Consider the following 12,912-nt stretch of genomic DNA (forward strand, 5'->3'; position numbering starts at 1 on the left):
AAGCCGTTGCGCATAAAGTGTGTGAGAACTGAAAAGAGTTCTTTTTGCTGCCTACTTGGGCTTGAACATTATATACTGTACACATACTTTTGTGTCAAAATGACCGTCTTTGAAAAACACAGTTATTTATGTCTTAAGTGAACATTTGAGTTGAGAAAGAAAATGCACGAGTGTCTTTAGCTTGAGTTTGTTTGTTTTTTACTTAGGCAAGTATTTGTTTTTTGTGATATTAAAAATGGTGCCAAGAACTATGAAATTTCAATGTTATCAAACATTTTCGTATCATAAAAATTGTATTTAAAGCAAAAACAACTATATAGTATGTGATATATATCATCGTGAAATCAAATTACTCATATCGTGATATAAGATTTTGGTCATATCGCCCACCCTTACCCACATATACACATGTCCCAGCATTCATAGATCGAGTGGACTGGTGTTTTAGTGTTTCTGCTGAGTGCTGTTGATAGTCCCTGCAGGCACCCTGTCCAAACAGATGTTGGCCTACAGCTATGCATGGATCACACTTGAGATCTCCCACTGACTGCCACACACACACACACACACACACACACACACACACACACACACACACTCTCTCTCTCTCTCTCTCTCTCTCTCTCTCTCTCTCTCTCTCTCTCTCTCTCTCTCTCTCTCTCTCTCTCTCTCTCTCTCTCTCACACACACACATGCTCTGCTATCCTTTTGGAACATCTCCCCTTGAATTCCCATGAGAGCATAGAGATGTTGTGGTTTCTTTATATATATATATATATATACTATAAATATACTATAAAAAATTAATAAATACTATGGTTGTTTATTAAAGAAGGAATGTGTGTGAGTAGTGAAACATTAAAGAAAATGAGTATACGTGTTTGTGTGTGTGTGTGTGTGTGTGTGTGTGTGTGTAACTGTGAAAGATGTGGAGTCAGTGTGGCAAAACGCTATCAATCACTCAGCCAGCAGAACGTCCAGTAATTAGAGTGCTGTGTTCTCTACTTCAGAGGTGTGTGTGTGTGTTCCTAAAAAAAGAATAGAGGAGAGGTGTATGAGTATAGTGAATTTTTTTCTAAGCAGAAACCAGCAGCATGAAATGTACGTATTTCATCTAATCGCCTGGATTAGATTTTAGTGTGGTTGTTTGACTCGTGTACTGAAAATGCCGTGCTGGTAGTTCTCATTGGCTTTATTGATTCCCATTTTGTAATTGTCAACGCTTCTCATTGGCTGTGATGAATTGTTATTGTATCCCTTAAGTCAATCCCTTGATTGCATTTATCAATACTGTTAGATATTATCGGTGAGATGTTTAGGGTGGGAAATATCAAGGGTCATATGGATTGACATCATCATGAGTTGATGAACAGTATATTGATCTGATTATGATTTAGTATTGACCTTACCATGTTGTTAGGGATTTGATCGATTCGTCTCGATGTCTGGAATGTTTAGGCGGTTCAGGTGAAGTACCTCTGTTTTGTTGGCAATATTTTTAACCAATGAACTGAAGTCACCTCCTGAACTGAGATGGGAATGCTTGATTTAATAAATGAATGCACTGTGGTTTGAGTTGGATTAATTTTCTAAATGTAACTGGAATGTAATCAAAGTATTTGATTATAATTTTAACTGTAGTGTGTTATTTAATAGGCCTATTGCATATAAGTTTCAATAGAAATGACATTAAAGGTTTTTTTAGTACCATAAATGCTGGTCAGTACGTTCGGTAGTACTCTTTAACCACATTTACAAGACAATAGAATTATGAAATAACATATAAAGATCTACTTAAGGCCTACTTAAGTAGGTCATAAAAGAAATAAAAGAAAGAAGTTTAATTACATTTAATATAATTTTAAACTTTTATACATTGTCATTTAATTGCAATTAACATGCCTGAAAACAAATCCCCAACAATTCAATTCAAATTCTATGTGTAATTTATTATTAAGGAATTGATTTTAATATGCTCCTGTTAAGCAGATTTGATTGTCCAGAAACCATGTTTGAGACATCGTCCATCATAGCTGTATATGTGAAAGTTCATGTACTTATGCAGGTGTTTGTAAGTGTGTATGTGACTATACCTGTGTACTTCATTAAAAGTTAACTTTCCCTTTGTTCTTTCATTCGCAGTTGGCGCTTGGCTCTTTTCCATATCCACAGGTGAGTCTGCTTCATCAAACCAGATACCAGTTTAACCAATTTAATGTTTAGCTCTTGAATTCTCAACATTTCTTTGCCCTGGAGGCACGGAGGACAAATGTTCCCTCATGATCTTAGCGTATGGGCAGTAATTAATTCGCTGTTCGTCCCACAAACGCTCATCCCACCCTTGTTTACTCAGCTTACATTACATACAGTCCTGCTGACCCGTTCCATTCCTCAATCCCATCAACCCTGTAATAAGATTTCATGCAGGGATTTTTCAAGATTATCCCAGTTTAAGAATGACAAACCCGGATTATAATCCGGATAGATTTGGAGGGTTCCCAGTTTAGGAACCACATGGCACAAATGCACAAAGCATGTAAATGTATGGTGCCTGTTAGTGTAGGATGACATGGTGTAGACCATTTTAAAGGTGCTCTAAGGCAGCGATGTCACGTGTTTTTTAGGCCAAAACATTTTTTGTCACATACAGCAAACATCTCCTCTATCCGCTAGCTGCCTGTCCCCTGAACACACTGTAAAAAAAAACACGTTCTCTGTAGACAGCCCAGGCTCCACAAGCAAGAAAAACAAACTGGCCCAACCTGGACCATGAAACATAACAAACAGTGTTCCAGCCAATAACCGACAAGACTGATTTGGGGGTGGGGGTTGAGAGGTTAGTGCGTGTGCACATGAAGGGGCCAAGGGGGCGGCGTTCCGATGTTCCGATGAACAAATGGCAAAGAAGAGGGAAAAAGGAGAAGAAACGCGCAAAGTCCCGAATTTACATCGGAAAAGCACGGAAGGGAGGGGGAGGGAACGCGATGAGGAGGAGGGAGGGTCGAGCTAGACTAGTTTTGTTTGACAATACTTTGAACGTCAACAAGAAGTGACGTCACCCAACATCGCTTAGGCCGTGTGTCCACCAAAGCGTTATTAGCCAGCTGAAAACGCTAGGCGCTCTGCTAAAAACGCTCAGCTGTGGGCGCTTGAGAGCGTTTTGGCAGCGCAGGGTTTTTTCAGTTGAGACGGTTGAGACCGAGACACTTTGCTTGTTATGATACGCGGAATATCCGCGAAAGTCTTACTAGTATCTCATTTCACACATATTTTGTTTCTGTGTTGATTCTATATTAAAATGTCAATACAATGTAATGTATTTTATCTGGCTCTTGATTTTGTTCCGTTATTATGCTTGTTGTTGTCATCTGTTGACGTTGTACAAGCAGAATCATGTGACGGACGCGGTTGGTCGGTGTGGTATTAGTCCCGCCCCTCCTCCACTGTGATTGGACGGTTGGGTAAAAAGTGACAGTGATGAGCGCTGCGTTTTACCAAAAGTTGAACATTCTTCAACTCTCGGCGACCAGTAAAAAACGCCGAACGCTCAGCGCTTCAGCGTGAAAAAGACGCTCAGCGCCTCGTTACGCTCATGGCGTTTTAAAAACGCGGCGCTCCCATTGAAAAGAATTGAAAAAACACGCCAGCTGCGAGTAAAAACGCTTTGGTGGACACACGGCCTTAGAGCACCTTTAATGTACTTAGTTGTACTTATTTAATTAAACTGCCATGTTCGTTTTTTAACCGTATTTGCTAAATTACTTCTATTTTTAATTGAACAAGTTCTTGTTGTGAAAGAAACTTAATGAATAAGTTAGATCTATAGATTTATATTGTTAGTAGACAGAGTTTATGATTCTTAGCACTTAAACATCTCAGTCTTTTGTTAAAGGCAGTTCTGGTTCTTTGTAAACTGCGTTCTCTTTTTTTAAATTAGTTTATACATGTTAACACTTTACAAAAATGTTAATTTCATGATGTATCATGAATAATACTTTTTACAAAATGTATTAATTTAGATTAATGTTAATGATCAAAAGTTAAACACTTTTGTATATATGTATGTATGTATGTATGTATATGTGTGTATATATATATATGTGTGTGTGTGTGTGTATGTATATATATATATATATATATTAATGTTGTTCTTTTGATCTTTCTTTTAAAAATTGAGCAGCGCAGCATTGCATCATTGATAATAGTAATAGTAATAGAAATATTAATAACAGCGCAACATTGATAATAATAAGAAATGTTTCTTAAACACCAAATCAGCATATTTTAATGATTTCTGAATGTGACACTGAAGACTGGAGTAATGATGCTGAAAATTCAGCTTCGCCATCACATCAATATATTAAATAAAAAAAATATATTAAAATAGAAAAGTTTTTTTTTAAATGGTTATAACATTTCACAATAATACTGTTTTTACTCTATTTTTGATCAAATAAAAGCAGACTAGGTGAGCATAAGAGATTTATAAATGCTGTGAAAGGATTATTCATTATTTGTTCATAATGCCTTATGCATTAACTAATGTTAATACATTTAAAATGTAAATGTAAAATGTTACTTGAATTATTTAGTTTGATGACTTTGATTTTCAGATGTGTGTATATAGAAATATACTGTATAGCCGATTCTGATTCAGTGTCCTATTTTTTTCTAATCAGACTCTCGGCTTTTAAAGTTCTGCATGTAAGAGTGCAGTGAGTTTAATGAGGGAAATGTTGACTAATGCTCAATAAATTACTCCCAGCATGCCTGTTGGGTTAATTAGCATATTAAAACAAAGCAGCCACTCAGGGCATGCAGGGGAAATCAGAAAGAAACATTTTGAGGCTGCATCTAGAGCCAAAGCCTTGAGCATCGTACAGTCACGGAGGCTGGGCTTGCCGTCGTGTGTGTGTTTGTGCTTTATCTCACACATCACTTGATGCAAATCTATAGAGCACAATTGCAAAAGTTACTAAATAAAATTGATGTGCAATACATGAAATTTAAAGGACATTATGAGGAGTGCTATGATTAATCATAAGGTCTAATACATTTTTAGTGTAGATATTTGTAACAGAATAGAAAGACAAAATATAGGGTGAGCAAACTGTTTGAGATGATGAACAGTTGATGGGTAGAAAGAACATTAGAAGGCTAGAGGCCTGCATTTGTGTGTGTGCATTATCCCGGGGCCTGGAGGCTCGTCTCATTTGAAATTGTTTTTCTCTGCTCTCCAGTATTATCTATTAACAGGGCCATTATCATGTTAATCCACTGAGTATTATTACATAAACTAATGTATTCACATGTACACACAAACACTCCTTCATACACGCATAGTGTCTGGAACCATGATTGGATCTTTTAATGTTAAATATTGTACAGTATTTCTCTTCTGAAATTTGTCTTTTAGCAGTTGGCCTGTACCTAACCCATCAAAACAAACAAAAAAATACTCATAGACCGCGACACGGGGATGTGTGAAATCCAGTCAGGTCTGCGGTTCTTCTCCGAATGCATCATCATATATCATTATCAGTTAAAGTGATAGCGATTAAAACCAATGAATGGCAAAACTTTTTAGTTTTAGGCCCATAGTGCCAGAGGCATTATACTGAAGCATTTCATGTATACACACCCCATTAATTTATTACTTCCTCCTTTAATCTTTCTTACTCTCCCTTTTCTCTGTTCCTGCATTTCAGAATTCATATGGAATGAAAATGGAGAGAGAAAGAGAGAGAGGAGCATGAAGGAGAAAGAGGGAGGGGGTTAGTCAGTAAGAAAGAAAGGGAGAGCTAAACCTCCCACTGCTAGAGCGTTTTTGCTCTTGATGTTAATTTTCACAGCTCCATATGGTGCTGCAGACTCTTCACCTGCAGGCATCACACACACACACACGCTTGCGCACACCACCCAGCCAGCACACACGCTACCTCAGGCCTGGCCTGTCACTCACATCAGCCCAGGCATCTGTCTGTTCTCTCTCTCTTTCCCACACACTCTCACACACACACACACGCACGCACGCACGCACGCACGCAGAGTCATTGTCCATTGTGCGGCGAGATCTCGAGACATGCCCGCTGTATTTCTGCATAAACTTCTGATGCCCTGCCCCCGCTCCACCCGCACTCAGAGCCACAAATCTGCCGATGTTTTGTGTGTGAGTGCATGCATGATTGCAAGAGTGTGTGTGTGTGTGTGTGTTTTCTATGTGTTATCTTGTCATTGATTATAAAAGGCTCTTTAATTTCGTCTCACCCCATGTTGGGATTAATTTGCATTCTTTGTCAGGAGTTAATGGCGTCTCCCGATGGCTCGCTCGGAAAATCTTTGAAGACTGCAGACTGGCTGGCGTGTGTATACAGCCTCCAGCGCTTCTCCTCCTGATTGATTTGTTGTTGCCTTTTCTGTTTTCCGGCTGTTTTGGTTTCAGCTCATTTTAAGCCCCATATTCATCTGAATATACTGTATGATTTTGCTCTTCCAGAGCTTTAATGCTATATTTAAGCAATATCACCCTAGTAAGAGTGTTGTTGTACAACAAGCTGTTGAGGCTGAAGGTAATCACAGCCGTGGCCATATTTATTATAACAGCACAATTTTGAGTGTGATATTGCTTTTATACAACAGTTCTATAAACTGTTAATATTGAGTAACTTGCAGTTCAGAAAAAAATAGGCCCAAGTGTTGTGTAGTCACTCTGCTCTAGCTCCACTTCAGGTGTTTCTCGTGAAAACTCATTGTGAGCATTCCTGGAGGGAAAGAAAACATTGGCCTTATCAGGCTAAATAACACAACTCTGCTTCCACTCTGCACATCTCACATATTTTGGTCTGGAACATTGCAAACACAAACAAATGGAGCGATACAAACAGAGAAACTTCCCAGTGTCATTACTAAATAACAGCAATCTTTGAGTGTAGTGAAGTTGGTTTGATTGTATATTTCACCTTACTATTAACAACTATTACATTTATTTTATACTTTGAAACCGTTTTCACTCAGAAATCACTAGTACATTTCACAAAAAATTACAAAGAAACTAAACTAAGAAAATTAAATATGAAATTTCAAAGTAGAAAGACAGAAATGTTATTTTCTTGTAAAACCTACTGAAATAGTTTTATTTACTACTTTGGAAAAGCTTCTTTTTAAATAAATAAATAAAGAATAGCACTGCTTTGCATTTAGTTTCCATTTAGGAATTGTAACACTTTAACATTTTAAAAAAGTAGCTGAGTTGTGTTTAAAGTCGTCTTGATTGTTTAGTGGAGATCACATTTAAGTATTTCATCTTACTCCAGTGGTTTAATTGGAAAATAGCGCATGCGACAAATATTTATGCCTTTAATTGTCCTGTGATTGCCTTGCTTCGCAGTTTTAGGCAATGCTGTGTGTTATTTAGTTCCTACATTAAAGGTCCAGTGTCTCCAGGTATTTAAAGAGAGCTGGGCCGTGTTTAATTGAGAAAGAGAATCAATGACTTGCGTAATGTCATTAGAGTGGCCTCAGACCGTTAGCTGTTAGCTTAAATTATGCGGTCCTGGCAGAAAGTTTTGACCAGATTGCATAAGTGGAACATTGGCCTCATGGAAGCATATAAAAAATATCACAGCAAAATATGGGAAAGCGTTCTCCATCTACTTCTTCGATGATCTCCCGCTCAATGATCAAAGCAGAAATTGAAAAAATCAGAAATGCTAAATAGAAACCTTATGTGTTTATTGTTATCACATGATTATACATGAAAATGCTCATATGAATATAAAACAATGCCTGTTTATCAAGTTATATGATTGTCAAAGAAATAATGCACTCTTTGATCCCCACTGTCAGCGTTTTGAGATATACAATATCATGAATGTACTTGAGTCAAACATATAAACCTGGAGGTGAATAAAATGCAGGGAAATGACATAAATAATAATAAATAAAGGCTAGGCAAAGCTTATCCTAATTGAGGATCAGACTTTTAGTGACTGTGTTTTCATTATGTAAACGATGTTAACACATGATGCCCATATATTGCCATCAGGGTTTTTTTTTTTAATCTGCCGCCTGTGATCATAAACATGTTCTGGTGCAATGCTTGTGATTGTAACATGCTAATTGGGTGTAGCTTGCTTTCGCTCTCGCTTACTTATTCTCACCTAAATCCCTTTCTCTATTATTTTTTTCTCCATACAGATTCAAAAGAACCAGGGCTCCTTAATGGTAAGTGTTTTTTTCCATGTATTTCCGGAGATGTAGGCGGCTCCTCTCGCAACCCCTCGCAGTTTTCTCCTCACTTCGCTTGGTTGCCTCCCTCGGAAGTTAATACCAGATAATAATACGCTCTGTCTTAACAGCCTGTATTCAGATTAGGTGCCATTAGAAATAAGAAAACATTACAGATCAAATGGCTTTTCCCGAGTCAGAGTGCATTTGATTAAGCTGTATTGCTACCTGTTTTATTGCATTAATGATTTTATTTCCTTTGCACTGTAAGGACATTGTATGGGGTCTAATCTCTTTTTCTCCTACCCCCCTCTATCACAGCCTCTTCAGTTATTGCAGTGCATTGTTGATGAGGTGAGTCTGTGTCCCATGTACAAAACTGTCCCTAATGGGGTGGAAAGCTGATATTTTGTTTCCTAATGAAGCGAGGTGTATTATCAGCTAAGCTCAGGGTTTGAGCTCTGAAGAGCTGGAGCTGTCGAGAGCTCGGCCGTGCGGATGTCAAGGCCTTGAACAGAACAATTGGCTTAACTCTGGATTTGACTTGTAAAATAATCTTAGTTTAATAAATAAGTGACTAAATTATAAATTGTGTAATATATGTTCTTATTTGTACAAACAGTGTTTGTTTATCGGACTGCGTCTGCAGCTCAACATTTTTAAATAACTTCTTACTTTGTCTTTTTCTCTCTCCTCATTCTATCTCTTACACACTTGTGTAAAAAAAAAAAAAAACCGCACACACACAGTTTGCTGGTTTAATGTAGCATGACAGGGCTCTGGACAACTGAGGGTTATGGACCACAGAGTTGTTGCATTAACCTTGACATCCGTTAGGCGCTAAAATACACCCAGCTAAACCCTGGCACATTTTCTCACCCTCATCTTTTTGAGTTGGGTCCGGGTCAGTTAAACTCAGATATTCCTTGAAATAGATACAGCTCTGTGTTAAACTCACTTCTCTGATATAAACACCTTTCTGATATACCTAACTATGGCATGTATGTGGAGCATGTATGCAGTGTTTCACCCAGTCAGGCTAGTAGTTCTTCAAATTTTTACTTCTATACATTTTTTGTTTTGCAAAGTTTGCTGCTTATTGCAGTATTATTTTATCACATGTTTCTATGGTATACTGGAAAACAATGATAAGCATTTCATAACTGTTAAAGGCATATATTGGCAAAAGCATTCAATATGTAAAGAGTCAATATTTACAGTGTTGACCCCTCTTCTTCATAACCTCTGCAATTCGCTCTGGCATGCTGGATATCAGCTTCTGGGCTAAATCCTGACGAATGGCGATCCATTCTTGCCTTATTAGTGCTCGGAGTTTATCATAATTCGTTATGAACAAGCTTATGAACAAGCTTCTGCTTGTTCACTTGTCTTTTGAGGATTGACCCTAGGTTCTCTGTGGGATTAAGATCAGGGGATTTTCCTGGCCACGGATCCAAAATTTCAATGTAATGATCTCCGAGCCACTTCATTATCACTCTGTCCTTGTGGACATGGTGCTCCATCGTGCTGGAAAATGCCCGGATCATCCCTAAATTGCTCCTGGGTCATTGGGAGAAGTTGCCCTTGCAGAGCATTTTGAGTCTGTTATTTATTCCTGACAGTGTTTTTGGGCAGAATTGTTAGAGAGCCCACTCCCTTGGATGATCTCAGGATGCTTCACTTTTAGCATGACACAGGACTCATGGTAGTGTTCACCATTTCTTCTCCGGACAATCAATTTTCCAGATGTCCCAAACAATCAGAAAGAGGCTTCATCATAGAAAATAACTTTGCACCAGTCTTCTGCTGTCCAATTCTTGTACTTCTTGCAGAATTTCAGTCTGTCCTTGAGGTTTTCATGTAGAGAAGTGGCTTCTTTGCTGCCCTTCTTTACGTTGCCCAAAAGTCTTGGCCTCACTGTGTCTGCAGATGCACTCGCACCCATCTGTCGCCGATACTGAGCAAGCTCTGCAATGGTGGTGACACGATTCTGTAGCTGAGCTGAGCTAAAGAATCAAGGAGACGGTCTTGGCGCTTGCTGGACACTATGGGACGTCCTGAAGCCGCCTCCTATGCAGTTGAACCTCTCTCCTAGAAGTTATTGATGATCCAGTGTCCAGTTCTTTTCGATTTCCTTGCATGTGAGGCCATTTTGATGCAAAGCGATGATGGTTTTACATCTTTCTTTGGAGGTAACCATTGTTAATATAACCAGTCCTACTCCACTCGCTCCGAGCGGGATGTGAATCTGGTCTCCGGCGTGGGAGGCAGGCGCACTTACAAGGACACAAAAGACCACAGCCTCTAGTGTCAGTCGCTAGAGTCCCTCTTGAGATCAGGGGAGTGAGGTTTACACGCACAACTCACTCCCAACCGGTTCAACGGCACCAAATGTAACCGATCCTACTCGACCCGCGGGAATCAAACTGGGGTGCGCAAAAAAGGACGTTAAAGACTGCAGCCTTGAGGCTAGGGGAGTGAGGTTTACACACACAACTCTTTTTTATCATCAATTTTGAAGTTATAAGAACAATTATAAGTTATAAGAAATGTTTCTTGAGCAGCACATCGGCATATTATAATTATATTTTTATTGATCTCACTTTTTTAGTATCTCGCGGCATGAACATTCCATTAAGTTCAAAATTCAGAGCATTCAACCCCACATTCTTTCCCATTCTGTTGTGCTCTCTCTAGCTATTATACATTTGTTGTTGTTCACTCAACAGCAGCCCTACACGTTCACCCCAGGACACCATTTGCTTTTTACTTGTAAAATAAAGATGAAAAATTAGCAGATCTTAGGAAGTAGGAGAAGGTCATCTTTTACCTCACTTAAAGGAGAACTCCGGTCAATTTTAACATTGAGCTCATTTTTTTGTAAATTTGGAGTGCTGTCAGTACAGAGAACAACGACAAAAATCGGTGTTGCCTACACCGTGTTATCCTCTTTTTAAAATTTGCACCCTGTTGACTTCAATGGGGCAAGTTTTAAACCAGCTTTTAGCCTCTTAACATCCTTGATGTGTCATTACAAGTGCCCAGCCATGCGAGTGATTCCTTCAGAGTGATCACGGGTGAATCTGACTGCGGTAGATGTGAAAGATATTAATAAATATGATGTTATTTCAGCCAGCGCACATACCTGTATTTTCTTCCTGTTTTCGGTCTAAGTCCATAGTAATCGATTGTCGAGTTCACGCGCGTGATCATAGGTAACTAAACCTATGTGTGTGAACTCGACAATCGATTTTTATTAATATCTTTCACATCTACTGCAGTCAGATTCACCCGTGATCACTCTGAAGGAATCACTCACATGGCTGTGCACTTGTAATGACACATCAAGGATGTTAAGAGGCTAAAAGCAGGTTTAAAACTTGCCCCATTGAAGTCAACAGGGTGCAAATTTTAAAAAGAGGATAACACGGTGTAGGCAACACCGATTTTTGTCGTTGTTCTCTGTATTGACAGCACTCCAAACTTACAAAAAAATGAGCTCAATGTTAAAATTGACCGGAGTTCTCCTTTAACCCTCAAATAATACCCAAATTTGCATCGGCCTCCTCAACATTTAGTTAAAGCCCGTAGGCCACGGTAACTCCGACATTTAAATACGCTTTCCACCGCTATGTGAGTAATTAATAAGTAATTGTGTTAATTGTGTGTGTGTGTGTGTGTGTGTGTTTGTGGGGGGAGCCTCTCCCTTCTCCTCTCTGCTTGAGCTACTCACTGACACATGCTAATAACAGAACGCCACAGAGAGATGGAGAGGGAAGCATAAACACACATTAAACATACCGAACGTGTCCTTTCTGCTATAGATTGCTGCACGTAATTAATAATTAAACGGCCGCTCGTGTAATGAGTTGACCCGCGTGAACTGTTCATTACTCACCCGGCAGAGGCATCACTCAAACTATTTTCTGCCGTGCCCTTCGCTCCATCTCCCTCAGGCCAGAGAGCGCGCCGCCACGCTGCTGCCGACTGCATTCAGCTGACCAAGGCCTTATTACTCACTGCCACTGATTTACAACCTTCGGAGAGAGACAGTGAGAGGGAGCTTGAGATGGGAGTTGTGGGTGCTCCCCAGGACCTACTTTAAAGAGTAATCTAGTGCACAGACCGAGAAAGAAGCAAAGTGAATGTGATGGACTGAAAGAGCAGGAGAAAAGAGAACATTTAGAAACTGTACCTGAGAGAATATGAGAAACAGGCAGAATAAAGAGGATATCCACCCGAGAAGGGCATCAAGACCCAGTCTATCAGAAAAACGGGAAAGAATATTCTGTGGTGTGAATGTACGATCTGAGACCCATTAAACATGAGCTTACCATCAGTAATGATGAATATCACTAGATAGCAAAGAAGTGTCATGAAGTACACGGGAGAAATTCAGGAAGGTCAAAGGTAGTTGATCTAGGAATCTGACCACTTGTACTTAGAGAGGATGTGGGTAATGACAGTCTAGCTTGTTTGAAGGGCATTGTGTTTGAGTGTGTATGGCTGGTTTCCATGGTGACCTCGGTATAAATAATCAGCCGCAAGGTCTCAGAGGACTCATGGGAAGGGTGAATAAATGGCTAAATGAGGTGAAGCACGCCAGAGCTGTTTTTTGTCCTCTTGTTTACTTTCTTGCGATCAAGTCCAGCCCTTCTCAGTGTCTTGCTGATTTGTAGCGCACTT

At 39.3% G+C, this 12,912-nt stretch overlaps 1 protein-coding gene across 2 annotated transcripts in view; it reads left to right on the forward strand.

Moving 5' to 3' along the window:
* map2k5 (mitogen-activated protein kinase kinase 5) overlaps window positions 1–12,912 on the forward strand; it is a 58,833-nt gene that overhangs the window by 27,731 nt on the left and 18,190 nt on the right. For both annotated transcript variants that reach the window (XM_081359943.1, XM_081359944.1), the window contains exons 17-19: window positions 2,143–2,172; window positions 8,197–8,223; window positions 8,548–8,580. In XM_081359943.1, the coding sequence (XP_081216069.1) occupies window positions 2,143–2,172; window positions 8,197–8,223; window positions 8,548–8,580 (90 nt within the window). The remainder of the gene's footprint in view (window positions 1–2,142; window positions 2,173–8,196; window positions 8,224–8,547; window positions 8,581–12,912) is intronic.

Source organism: Scardinius erythrophthalmus (genome assembly GCF_964197995.2).
Source record: "Scardinius erythrophthalmus genome assembly, chromosome: 2".
Classification (NCBI taxonomy): domain Eukaryota; kingdom Metazoa; phylum Chordata; class Actinopteri; order Cypriniformes; family Leuciscidae; genus Scardinius; species Scardinius erythrophthalmus.